The sequence below is a fragment of the Hylobates moloch genome, unplaced genomic scaffold (assembly GCF_009828535.3).
Source record: "Hylobates moloch isolate HMO894 unplaced genomic scaffold, HMol_V3 SCAFFOLD_9, whole genome shotgun sequence".
Lineage (NCBI taxonomy): Eukaryota > Metazoa > Chordata > Mammalia > Primates > Hylobatidae > Hylobates > Hylobates moloch.
Window position 1 is genome coordinate 12,183,160 of NW_026652284.1, and position 13,862 is coordinate 12,197,021.

General features: G+C 48.7%; 1 protein-coding gene across 1 annotated transcript; it reads right to left on the reverse strand.

Moving 5' to 3' along the window:
• Positions 1-10,014: 10,014 nt before the first annotated feature.
• On the reverse strand, positions 10,015-13,791 carry LOC116813774 (putative PRAME family member 26). The gene is made up of 3 exons (XM_032760901.2): positions 13,661-13,791; positions 12,642-13,220; positions 10,015-10,576 (listed from the first exon to the last, which is right to left on the reverse strand). Exons 1-3 carry the CDS (start codon positions 13,789-13,791, stop codon positions 10,015-10,017), a joined length of 1,272 nt encoding a protein of 423 aa, XP_032616792.1.
• Positions 13,792-13,862: the final 71 nt, after the last annotated feature.

Consider the following 13,862-nt stretch of genomic DNA (forward strand, 5'->3'; position numbering starts at 1 on the left):
GTCAGATCCACTACTCCCAACTCCGTGCCATCCTGCCTGGCCTGAGCTGCTGCTTCCAGCTCACCACCTTCTACTTTGGCAGAAATTGCATGTCTATGGACGCCCTGAAGGACCTGCTGCGCCACACCAGCGCGCTGAGCAAGTTAAGCCTCGAGACGTATCCTGCCCCTGAGGAGAGTTTGAATTCCTTGGTTCGTGTCAATTGGGAGATCTTCACCCCACTTGGGGCTGAGCTGATGTGTACACTGAGGGAAGTCAGGCAGCCCAAGAGGGTCTTCATTGGTCCCGCCCCTGCCCTTCCTGTGACTCATCACCACCTGAGGAACTGGAGCTCCATCTTTGCTGCTAGGGAAGGCGTGCCTAGTGGGGTAGATAAATCCAAAGTTCTCTTCCAGGCACTTGGACACTAAAATCTAGTATGTAGGTGTATGGAGAGCATCCGGGCTAACACGGTGAAACTCCATCTCTATTAAAAAAAAAAAATACAAAAATTACCCGGGCATGGTGGCGGGTGCCTGTAGTCCCAGCTACCCGGGAGGCTGAGGCAGGAGAATGCTGTGACCCCAGGAGGCAAAGCTTGCAGTGAGCTGAGATCGCACCACTGCACTCCAGCCTGGGGGACAGAGCGAGACGCTGTATGAAAAAAAAAAAAAAAAGATTACAGAATAAGGCCCATCCCATATGGGTCCTAGAGAATTGAATTCAACTTTTTAACCCAGAGTCACTAGGTTTAAAGGGGTGTATTGGGTCTGTCAGGCTTATAGGCATTCTTTTCTGTACCCAGCCATGGACATTTTGCAAGTCTGTCCCTAAAGCCTGCATTTGCTTTCTTAGGGATAATTCTCTTAGTTCATGGAGATCACCTTTAATTTGACTTATGACTGGGGGGAGGCTGACTGAACAAAATCTCGTAGGGCAAGTACCCAGTTTGTTTGGGGTGCACCTGACTCAGAGAAGGACCATAGGCAAGACCTGATCCCATCTCAGATAGGTTTCCTGGAAATATCTCTTCAGTAGCCGCTTGAGTGTCCGGTTCATGCATTCCACTTTTTCTGAACTTTGCGGTTGATAGGCTGTGTGTAACTTCCATTTTATTTTTAACAGTCTTGTTAAATCTTGCACTATTTCAGCTACAAATGCTGTCCAATTATTGGACCCTAAAGTTAAAAGCAGTCCCAGCATGGGGATAATGTCCCTTAACAGTACTTTAGTCACTTCTCGTGCTTTTTCTGTTCTGATGGGGAAAGCTTCAACCCATCCTCCAAAGGTGTAAATAAGCATTAGTGCGTACTGATAGCCTCCGGCACGGGGTAGTTTGGTAAAGTCTATCAGAAAGTTTTCACTGGCCGGGCGCGGTGGCTCACGCTTGTAATCCCAGCACTTTGGGAGGCCGAGGCGGGCGGATCACGAGGTCAGGAGATCGAGACCACAGTGAAACCCCGTCTCTACTAAAAAAATACAAAAAATTAGCCGGGCGCGGTGGCGGGCGCCTGTAGTCCCAGCTACTCGGAGAGGCTGAGGCAGGAGAATGGCGGGAACCCGGAAGGTGGAGCTTGCAGTGAGCCGAGATCGTGCCACTGCACTCCAGCCTGGGCGACAGAGCAAGACTCCGTCTCAAAAAAAAAAAAAAAAGAAAGTTTTCACAAGGCATGGTTCCTACTTCCTGAATTCTTGGGGGGTGAGTGGACCCTGTCGTGGGTTGTTCTGAGCACAGGTGAAGCATTGTTCACAAACAGCTCAAATGACGGCAGAGCCACGGCACATAGAAATGGCATTTCAGTAACGTTTCTAGTGCCGTTTTTTTCCCATATGAGTTTCTAGATAAATTTGCTTCACAAATATAAGAGCTAACATTTCTGGAATTGCTAATCTCCCACTGAAGAATTTCCAGCACCTTTCTTTAATATATTTTCCAGCTTCTTGAGCAAACCAGGCTCTTTCATTTGGAGTATAACTTGGGTCTTCTTGGAGAGGAGGTTCTGAGAGGAGAGGTATAACTAACGCTTCCTCTTTAAAATGTGGTGTAATCATTGCTCCCTTCTTTGCCTCTCTGTCTGCCTTTCTGTTTCTTTTGGCTTTTGGTGTCCCTGCCTTTTGGTGCCATCTGCAGTGCATTAGAGCTACTTTTCCTGGAGCCCACACAGCCTCTAAGAGCTGCAGAATCTCTTCTTTGTACTTGATTTCTTTGCCTCCAGCTGTTAAAAGTCCTCTCTCTTTGTCTATAACTTCATGTACATGCAATGTAGTAAAAGCATCCTTAGAATCAGTGTAAATATTGACCTTTTTCTCTTTTGCTAGAAGCAGTGCTCTTGTCAGGGCTATTAATTCTGCCTTTTGAGCTGATGTTCCAGTAGGCAGAGGCAGAGCATCTACTACTAAGTCCAATATTACTACTGCATACCCGGCATCTTGAACCCCTTCTAGCACAAAACTACTTCCATCTGTGAAATATTCAACATCTGGGCCTCTGAGGTCTGTCTGCAAGATTTTTCCAACTGGAGAATACCTCATCTACTGTTGCAACACAGTCATGGAGGGGAGCCCCTGGGTAGAATGGGAGCAGAGTAGCCAGGTTTAAGGTGTTCACTGTTTCTAAAATAATGTAAGGGTTCTCACATGGAAGCCCTTGGTACTGAGTCATTTTTGGGTTTGACAACCAATGATGCCCTGATTGATCCATCAAAGTTATAACTGAGTGTCACACCCGGACAGTTAGCTGCTGTCCCAGAGTTAATTTAATTTGCTAGCTTCTTGTGTTAACAAGATGGTGGCAGCTAATGCCTTAAGGCAAGGAGGCCATCCTAGCACCATGGAGTCCAGTTGTTTGGATAAATATGCCACTGGACAATGCCATGATTCTATAATTTGAGTCGGAACCCCTATAGCCATTCCTTTTGGTCCATGAATATATAGAAAGAAAGGCTTAATTATATCTGGTAGTCCTAAGGCTGGGCCTGACTTAAAGCTTCCTTGTGCTGTTTGAATGCTATTTCTGATTAGTTTCCGTAAGGAGGGGCTCTTTTTCTCCGATTCTGTGGCTTCATATAATGTCTTAGCCATCACTGAAAAATTTGGAATCCAGATGTGGCAGAATCCTGCTGCCGCTAAATGAAGGGGGCCAGCCCCTCCACACTTGTGGGTATAACTCATCAGGTGGGATGAGAGACTGAGAAAAGAAATAAGACACAGAGACAAAGTGTAGAGAGAGAACAGCGGGCTTCTATCCAGCAGAGAGTTGCCTGTGTTACTCTCCGACACTCCTCAGTGTTAAACAGTGGGAGAAAAAGCTGCCTGCAGTCTGGCCGGGTTGGATTGTGTGTCAGAAAGATGGACTGCATCAGATCTATAGGAGCTTGGGGCTTTGCCATATAAGAGGGAGTATGGTGTTTCCAGTTTCATTCTGTCGCCCAGGCTGGGGTGCAGTGGCTTGATCTTCGATCACCGCAACCTCCACCTCCTGCGTTCAAGCAATTCTCCTCCCTCAGTCTCTCCAGTAGCGGGGACTACAGGTATGCACCACCACGCCCAGTCAATTTTTGTATTTTTAATAGACAGGATTTCAACCATGTTTGCCATGCTTGTCTCAAACTCCTGACCTAAAGTGATCCGCCCGCTTCAGCCTCCCAAAGTGCTGGGATTACAGATGTGAGCCGCTGCGCCTGGCCAATTGCTGGACTTTCATGATACACATGGAGTATCCACAGTACCACAAGGGCTATTTTTTCCATAATCCAACTTATTTGTATTATTGGTAGCCAGTTACTGTTGACGTCCCCAAGTTAGGAATTTAGTGGCTATACTGATGATAAACATTCCCATGCATCATGTGGTCAACAGCATTTGCTACCAAGTGCCAGGTTCCATGCTCAGTAGTGGGACCACGGGATGATCGAGACAAAGTTCCTGACCTTTAGCAGCAATATCGAACAAGTGAGATTGTCAAGAAAGAAAAAATCCTTGTAAAACATACCATACCCCTACAATTCAGTCATCATGCTCCCAGGTATTTCACGAAATGAGTAAACCCACACCTGGATGTTTATAGCAGCTTTATTCATAATCGCCAAAACTTGGAAGCAAGAAAGATGCCCTTCGGTCGGTGACTGGAAAAACAAACTGTGATCCATCTGGTCAGTGAACTATTATGAAGCCATAAGAAGACATGAAATATTCCTAAATGCACGCTATTGTACAAGTGAAAGAAGGCAGTGTGAAAAGACTCATCCTGTTAGACATTCCGGAAAAGGCTTTTGCCTTTTTCTATGGAGACGGTAGAAAACCCAGTGGTTGCCAGGGGTTCGGAGTACAATGGGATGAACGGAAAGAGGACAGAGGACTTTAGGGAAACAAAACTACTCTGCGTGATGCTCTAATGGTGGATACATGTCATTATCCCTTTGTTAAAATCCACAGAATGAACAAAACCAGAAATGATCCCTCATGTAAACTATGGACATTGCCTTCCTTCCTTTCCCTCCCCTCCCCTTTCCTTTACTTTTTTTCTTTTTTTCTTTTTTCTCTGTAGCCCAGGCTGGAATCTAGTCGGCTAGCTGCAGACTCCCTGCCTCCGGCTCCCGTGATTCTCCTGCCCCGATTGCCCGCGCGCGCCACCACAGCTGCCTGCTTTTTCTCCTTTGGCTGGAGGCGCAGCTTCGCCATGTTGGCCAGGCGGGTCTCCAGCTCCTGACCCCGAGTGCTCTGCCGCCTCGGCCTCCCGACGTGCTGGGACTGCAGACGGAGTCGCGCTCACTCAGTGCTCGGTGTTGCCCGAGCTGGAGTGCGGTGGCGTGGTCTTGGCTCGCTGCAGCCTCCGCCTCCCAGCCGCCTGCCTTGGCCTCCCAGGGTGCTGGGATTGCAGCCCCTGCCCGGCCGCCGCCCCGTCTGGGAGGTGGGGAGCGTCTCTGCCCAGCCGCCCCGTCTAGGAAGTGAGGAGCGCCTCTGCGCGGCCACCCATCGTCTGGGAACTGAGGAGCGCCTCTGCCCGGCCACCCATCGTCTGGGATGTGAGGAGGGCCTCTGCCCGGCCGCCCCTCCTCTGCCCGGCCGCCCTGTCTGGGAAGTGAGGAGCACCTCTGCCCGGCCGCCCCCTCTGGGAAGAAGTGAGGAGCGCCTCTGCCCGGCCGCCCCATCTGGGAAGTGAGGAGTGCCTCTGCCCGGCCGCCCCGTCTGGGAAGTGAGGAGTGCCTCTGCCCGGCCGCCCCATCTGGGAAGTGAGGAGCGCCTCTGCCCGGCCGCCCTGTCTGGGATGTGAGGAGTGCCTCTGCCCGGCCGCCCCATCTGGGAAGTGAGGAGCGCCTCTGCCCGACCGCCCCGTCTGGGAGGTCTACCACGGAGGCCAGAAGCAATGTGGGGGCTGGACGTGGTGGCTCACGCCTGTAGTCCCACTCTGGGAGGCCGAGGCAGGTTGATCACTTCGGGCTAGGAGTTCGAGACCAGCCTGGCCAACATGGCGAATCATATGAAAAATACAACAGACAAACCAACCAACCAACCCAGTGACAACAAAACAGGTCTACCCTGGAGTCATACTCTAATTTTTTCTATTTTCCTCCCTTTCTGATCCTTTATCCCACTTTCTTTTTCTTCCTCTTCCTTCTCCTTCTTCTTTGTCAAATAGAGGATTGAGTTATTATCACTGATCCATATAAAGTCCCTCTCTCATTTATTTTCTTTAATTCCCACTCCCCATTTCTATTCCCCATCTTCCCATGTGCAACCTTCCTAATATGTTTGATACACATCTTTTTGTTTGTATATATTTTTAGAAAATGTTTATTGTTTTGTGTGCAAAAAAAATTAATAATAAATAAATAAATAAATAAACTATGGACATTGGGTGGCGATGATGTGTCCCTGTGGCTCATTGATTGCGATGAATGCTCTGCGCTGGTGTGGGTGCTGATCCCGTGGGGTTGCTGTATGTTGAAGGAGGAAGGAGGTAGATGAGAACTCTGCACTTTCTGCTTAGTTTTTCTGTGAAGCTAAAACGGCTATAAAGAAAAAAATAGGAGAGGCATGGTGGCTCACGCCTGTAGTCCTAGCACTTTGGGAGGCTGAGGCAGGTGGATCACCTGAGGTCAGGGTTTGGAGACCAGCCTGGCTCACATGGCGAAACCCCATCTCTACTAAAAAAATAAATAAATAAAATAATAATAATAATAATAATACAAAAAAATAGCCAGGTGTGGTGGTGCATGCCTGTCATCCCAGCTACTTGGGAGGCTGAGATAGCAGAATTGCTTGAACCCTGGAGGCGGAGGTTGCAGTGAGCCGAGATCGTACCACTGCACTCCAGCCTGGGTGACAGAGTGAGACTCCATCTCCAAAATAAATAAATAAACTCAAGGCTGGGTGCGGTGACTCATGCTTATAGGTGTGGTTGCAGTGAGGTGAGATCATGCCACTGTGCTCCAGCCTGGGCGACAGTGTGAGACTTCATCTCAAAAATAAATAACTAAGTAAATAAATAAACTCAAGGCTGGATGTGGCAGATCACACCTGTAATCCCAATATTTTGAGAGGCTGAGGCAGGTGGATCGCTTGAGCCCAGAAGCTCAAGACCCGTCTGGACAACGTGGTGAAACCTGGTCGCCACTAAAAATACAAAAATAAGCCAGGCATGATGGTGCCTGCCTGTTGTTCCGGCTGCTAGGGGGACTGAGGCAGGAAGATCACCTGAGCCTGGGAGGTCGAGGCTGCAGTGAGCCGTGATCATGCCACTGCACTCCAACCTGGATGACAGAGTCTTAAAATAAAATAAAATAAACTCAATATCTTTAAAAACTGTAATGTTTCCTTTCAAAGCTAAAATTGTATTATTCTAAATATATTTCAATTTAGAAACGATTATTGTTAAGTGTCTTTAAAATTAGTTTTTAAAATCTCATTTGTTTTGAGATTCCAAACCAAGTTAAGTATTCTTTTCCCCACCACCTTGAGACGGAGTCTTGCTCTTTCACCCAGGCTGGAGTGCAGTGGCACGATCTCGGCTCAGTGCAACCTTCGCCTCCTGGGTTCAAGCGATTGTCCTGCCTCAGCCTCCTGAATAGCTGGGATTACAGGTGAACGCCACCTTGCCCAGCTAAATTTTTGTATTTTTAGTAGAGACAGGGTTTCACCATGTTGGCCAGGCTAGTCTCAAACTCCTGACCTGAAGCGATCTGCCCGCCTTGGCCTCCCAAAGTGCTGTGACCATAGTCGTGAGACACCACACCTGGCCATAATAAATTTTCTTTTTATTTCTTTTTATTTTATTATTATTTTTTGAGACGGAGTTTTGCTACTGTTGCCCAGGCTGGAGTGCAATGGTGCAATCTGAGCTCATCGCAACCTCCACCTCCCAGGTTCAAGCAGGTCTCTGGCCTCAGCCTCCTGAGTAGCTGGAATTACAGACATGTGCCACCACACCTGGCTAATTTTTTGTATTTTAAGTAGAGAAGGAATTTCTCCATGTTGGTCAGGCTGGTCTCAAACTCTCAACCTCAGGTGATCCACCTGCCTCGGCCTCCCAAAGTTCTGGGATTACAGGCATGAGCCACCCCACCTGGCTCATAATAGTAAATTTCTAAAAATACAATAAAATATAATCCTTGCAACACTAAATTACACCATCTGATCTGATCTACCAGCAGATGGCACCCGATACGTATGGATTGGGGATTTTGATCTTACAATCATTAGGTATCAATCCAGCCCTGAACTGCCCACGCTGCCCCCTGCTGGCTCCTGGGGCTCTGCTGTTTGGGGGAATCGCGATGAAATCTGTGGCGACTTGAAGAATCTCAGCCCCGTTGCCTGCCCTGGATTCTTGTTGCCTCCCTGTTATCGGGAATAAGAGGTGAGATTGAAAGACGAAAAATGCTGGGACTTCTGCTGAGAAGAGAAAAAAGAACGAGACATATTGATCTTACTCTACGCCAGGTCCCACGCCAAGCCCAAAACATGAACCATCTTATTGGATTCTACCAGGGTCCCATAAGCTGGTGGACATCATCATCCTCATTTTACAGGGAACCTGAGATTCTTGGCTGAGATCCCTGACAGCAGCACCAGCCCCTGAATCCTCAGCAGGATCCTTCACTTGGGTGCCGGTTATGCAGGCTTCCTCAGCACAGGGAAGGTCACTCATCACCCACAGGCACTTGATCGTTCTTCACCCTTTGATGATGTGAGATTCCAGAACACGCTGCACTAGTCTCTTCTTGATGGGGAGGGGGCATTATGAGAAAATCTCTCATCATCTTACAGCTCCCCAAAAAGATGTAATGTTTTATATGTGAGATTGAAATATTTACACAGTGTTACATGCTGGTATAGTTTTAGTATTTTACTTAAAGGGAATGTGGCTGTCTTTACTGGGTGCAATCAGTTTAATTCAAGAAGGGCTGCTGGTCATCAGTGGAACACAGAAGGGTTGATGCCACCCAGAGGCTCCAGTTAATGCACAATACGGACATCCCCTTCCAGGGCGTGGGAATAGAGTGGCTCCTTGTGGAGCGAAGCTGACCTCCACCAACTAAGGCTTCCGGAACCATGTGGAGACTCACAAGGAGTGGCCGGGTCTCAGCTTCTGGCTAGCAGTGAAAGACCCTGAGAAGAAGGTGCTTTGCATGTGGATTGGCTCACTGGTCTTGCCCACTAATGTTCCATGCCCTGGGTGTCCACCTAGTGTGTATTAACCCACTGAACAGCCACAGAGACTAACAAGGAGGCAACAGATGTCTAAAGAGAAGTGAAGAACTGGAGGAGGCCGAGCGTGGTGGCTCAAAGCTATACCCCTGCACTTTGGGAGGCCAAGCCAGGAGAATCACTTGGGCTCAGGAGTTCCAGATCATCCTGGGCAACAAAGCGAGATCTTGTGTGTACTAAAAACTGTACCCAGGCCTGGTGATTCACATGCCTGTAGTCCCAGCTACTCAGGAGGTTGAGGTGGGATGATCCCTTGAACCCAGGAAATGGAGGCTGCTGTGAGCCATGATTGTGCCACTGCACTCTAGCCTGGGTGACAGAGTGAGAACTTTAAAAAAAAAAAAAAGAGCAACACCTAAAAAACAAACAAACAAAGAGCCAGACACAGTGGCTCACAGCTTTAATCACAGCACTTTGGGAAGATGAGTTGGGTGGATTACCTGAGGTCAGGAGTTTCAGACCAGCCTGACCAACATAGTGATGAAACCCTGTCTGAACTAAAAATACTAAAATCAGCTGGGCATGGTGGCACATGCCTGTAATCCCAGCTACTTGGGAGGCTGAGGCAGGAGAATCTCTTAAACCTTGGAGATGGAGGTTGCAGTGAGCAGAGATGTCACCAATGCACTCCACATTACAGCCTGGGCAACAAGAATGAAACTCTGTCTCAAAAAAAGAATGGGAGGAAATTGATTAAAATAACCAAATTTCATTTAAATGCCTTATTTTTCTGGGGCTGCATCTTACTGATTGGACAACTCGGTGCCTTTTTTTGTTGTTGTTCAATAACTGAAGTTTCCTGAGGCTTAAACTGGAAACAGGTTACTTGACAATGGAGGACACCAGACAGTTTCCACTCAGTTTCACTTTATTTCTTACTGCTTCTTTACAGCCATCCATGCAAGGGGAACTCCCTCATGTATTCTCAAGCCTGAATTCCACTCTAGACATTCACATTCCCATGTTCCACTCTACAGGACACAGGTCCCCAAAGTCCTATTGAATCCGTGTAAACTTTTCCCCCAAGTACCATCAGCGTCATAACTCTCCCGCGGGGCAGGATACAGCTCCAGGCGTAAGTTGTTGAGTCTGATTGTGTGGCACAGCAGGTTCTCCAGGGTGGCCATGGAGATGGGATTTCCACAGGAGCTGAAGGTGGTGAGCTCTTTTTTCCCCCTACTTGATTACCTTTCCTTCCCCACTTTCAGAGATGGTGTCTGAAACAGTGGTTTCTGTGCTCTCTTTAGGATATACCTAAGACCTAGGTTTTAGTTTCCATGTGTCCAGAAGGAAGCATTTGATATATCCGCCTAAATAGGCAGGTATTCAACAGCAGCACTGATCTACCTCCAGGCCATAAAATGACCTGCTGCCACAGTCAGGGCAGCAGTCAGTACACAACAAGATCCTCCTGGGGTGCCTTAAGTCCCTCACTCTCCCCATCAGTTCAGCCCTAAGTTGAGCAAATCTGCTCCAACAGAGGGTACCATCAGCGTCATAACTCTCCCGCGGGGCAGGATACAGCTCCAGGCGTAAGTTGTTGAGTCTGATTGTGTGGCACAGCAGGTTGTCCAGGGTGGCCATGGAGATGGGATTTCCACAGAAGCTGAAGGTGGTGAGCTCAAAGCAGCGGCTCAGGGCAGGCAGGATGGCGTTGACTTGGGAGTCTACGATGCCACAGTCATCTAAGTCCAGGTCCTCAAGGGTGGCTGCAACTTTTTCTAGGAGAACTTGGAGAGGCACAAGACTGAAATTGGCCAGTCTGATGCCACTCAGTTCCAGGGTCTTTAGTTGACTGACGCTCGGGCACTGGGATAGATGCCTCAAGTCTGATTCCAAAAGCACACAGTTAGTTATTGTGAGGATCTTTAACGGGGTCTTCAGACAGCTGGGGAGAGAGAGCAAAAAGTTACTTGTGGGGAATTGTAGGGGTCAGTTGAGGGTGGTGGGGAATGTCAAGGTGAAGGACGAAGACCATTTTGCCCAAGCCCAGGGTCATTCTGATTGTCTGATAGTCAACACTTAAGAGGCTGCGTGATGAAGAGCTTTGCCACTGAGGTCAATTCCATTTTAGGCCTGGTGCAGTAGCTCACACCTGCAATGCCAGAACTTTGGGAGGCTTAGACTGGGAGATTACTTGAGGTCAGGAGTTTGAGACCAGCCTGGCAATCATGCCAAAACCCCGTCTCTACTAAAAATGCAAAGATTAGCCAGGTGTGGGGGCACGTGCCTGCAATTCCAGGTACTTGGGAAGCTGAGGCAGGAGAATCGCTTGAACCCAGGAGGTGGAGGTTGCAGTGAGCAGAGATCATGCCACTGCACTCCAGCCTGGGTGACAGAGCGAGACTCTGTATCAAAAAAATATATATATATCCATTTGAGCCTGTCTTTTCACCACCATCTATAGGAATGGATCAAGTTCACAGAATCCCTAAAGCTCCCTTTCCTCATCTGTCAGGCAGAAAACCACATCTCTGGGCCACAGGAGCCCAGTGGAGATGCAGGCACAAGGGACAAATCCAAGCAGGATCCTGCAACATCAGCTGGGGTGGGCGGGCTGCAGGAGTCTCTGACACGCCTGTATCATCAGCAAACCATCTGTCACTTTCACCATTCTTTGTGCCTGCTCCCCGACCCTCTGTTTCAGAATCATGCATTTCCTATGTAATTAATTTACCTGGAGCTCAAAACAACCTATTACGACAGGGAATTAGAGATGGGATCATTTGTGTTCACCAAGCTGTGGGGCACAAAGCTTGTATTCTGCAATGTGCAGGTTTGCTGAGCATTCTGCTATTCAGTGCCCACTTAACTTCCCTACTTCCTATCATCTTCTGAAAAGTTAGCTTGTTGGCTGGGCACGGTGGCTCATGCCGATAATCCCAGCACTTTGGGAGGTCAGGGCAGGTGGATCACCTGAGGTCAGGAGTTGGAGAATAGCCTGGCCGACATGGTGAAACCCTGTCTCTACTTAAAACATAAAAATTGACGGGGCGCGGCGGCTCACACCTGTAATCCCAGCACTTTGGGAGGCCGAGGCGGGTGGATCACGAGGTCAGGCGATCGAGACCATCCTGGCTAACACGGTGAAACCCCGTCTCTACTAAAAGTACCAAAAAAATTAGCTGGGCTTGGTGGCGGGCGCCTGTAGTCCCAGCTACTAGGGAGGCTGAGGCAGGAGAATGGCGTGAACCCGGAAGGCGGAGCTTGCAGTGAGCCGAGATCATGGCACTGCACTCCAGCCTGGGCGACAGAGCAAGACTCCGTCTCAAATAAATAAATAAATAAATAAATAAATAAATAAATAAATAAAATAAAAATTAGCCAGGTGTGGTGGCCCACGCTTATAATCCCAGGTACTCCGGAGGCTGAGGCAGGAGAATCACTTGAACCCGGGAGGCAGAGGTTGCAGTGAGCTGAGATGGTGCAACTGCACTCTAGCCTGGACAATAAAAGTGAAACTCCTTATCCAAAAAAAAAATTATCTTGTTTCTTTTAATTATGTATTCACTTCTGAAAGGGGTCTTGCTATGTTACCCAGACCGGTCTTAAACTCCTAGGCTCAAGTTATCCTCTTGCCTCAGACTCCCAAAGGGCTAGGATTACAGGCATGAGCCACCATCCCTGGCCTAGTTTTCATCATCTTAACTTAGACATACATCCTCAGGAAGAATTCACAAAGGCACCCTCACTAGATCTGAACCCCCCAGTAGCTAGCTTCCTAGCATGGCAGCCTCTCTATAGCATCTACCCCAGCTAATCCATCTGCCTCTATTGGGATAATTGCGTGATACCCATTTCAGGACAGGGCTGCCAGAAGGACAATGCGTGGACATTCTAGTGTCCTCTTCACTGTTACATCCTCATAGGCTGGCTCACAGTAGATGCCCACTAGCGTTTACTGTAACAGGCTCTGCTGTGGCCTGCAGAGAAAGCTCACCACCCTCCCTCACCTCAGCAGCTGGTCCAGGTGGCCTTCGAGGAAAGAAACAGAGTTCATATAAAGGTTTTGGAGGTAGTGCAGCTTGAGCAACTCAGTGGTGAACTGCGTAACAAACTCCTTCTGTTTTGAGGAAGTGTAGCGAGAGACATCCATGTGGGAGAGATGGAGCTTCTGAAGATTCTTCATCTGGCCCAGGTATGGGATAAACTGTGTCAGGATGGGCAGTATCCAATTGCAATTCACTTCCACCTCCTGGATACAGTCTAGGTTCACCATTTTCAGGATGTTTCTGAGATTGTGGAAGGGCGTTCCCAAAATTCTCAGCTTCTTACAGCACAGGTGTAGTAAATCTTTCCTCTGCTTGACCCACAGAAGGAGGCAGGTGAGGTATTCATCCAGAGTCCTGTTCTTGAGCCAAAGGTCTATGAACACAGTCAAGGGCTGCTCTCCTCTCATCCTTAGACAGTCCGGCACTGGTTTTCTGTTCCTCATGGCAACGGGGAAGCACCCATGGGCCATAGCTTCAGACCAAACCATCCAGAAGTTGTCACAGACATCCTGTAAATCCAGCACTTGAAGTTTCCACCTCCTGGGGGAAAATAGAGGTGAGACTGAGAATTTAAGGACTCATTTCTGAACTTAAACTCCACATCCTGGATAGCAGCTCCTTCCCTCCCTGCTTCTTGTCCCTCTGTCTGACTTTTCTCCACCCTGTTTTCCCCTTGCATCCTGCCCACTTCCACTTTTTTTTTTTTTTGAGACCAAGTCCCCCTCTGTCGCCCAGGCTGGAGTACAGTGGTGCGATGTCAGCTCACCGTAACCTCCACTTCCCGGGTTCAAACGATTCTCCTGCCTCAACCTCGCAAGCAGCTGGGATTACAGGAGCCCACCACCATGCCCAGCTCATTTTTGTATTTTTAGTAGTGTTGGGGTTTACCATGTTGGACAGGCTGGTCTCAAGCTCTTCACCTCAGCCTCCCAATGTGCTGGGATTACATTCTGAGCCACTGTGCCCGGCCCAGTTCTCACTTTTCATAGTGGCTTTCAGTGCCACTAGAGGAGAGCTTCCTGTTACCTCCATGGACCTTGCGTGGTGAGCAGTGCTTTCCCTGAGGAGCTGGGGAATGGTCCAGGCCTCTCAGCTTCCTCACCACCACCATCCCCCCTTGGGCCTCCTCACTTGTCATGAGCCAGCTGTTCTTTGTCTTGGACACCTGGGCCCTCCCCACCA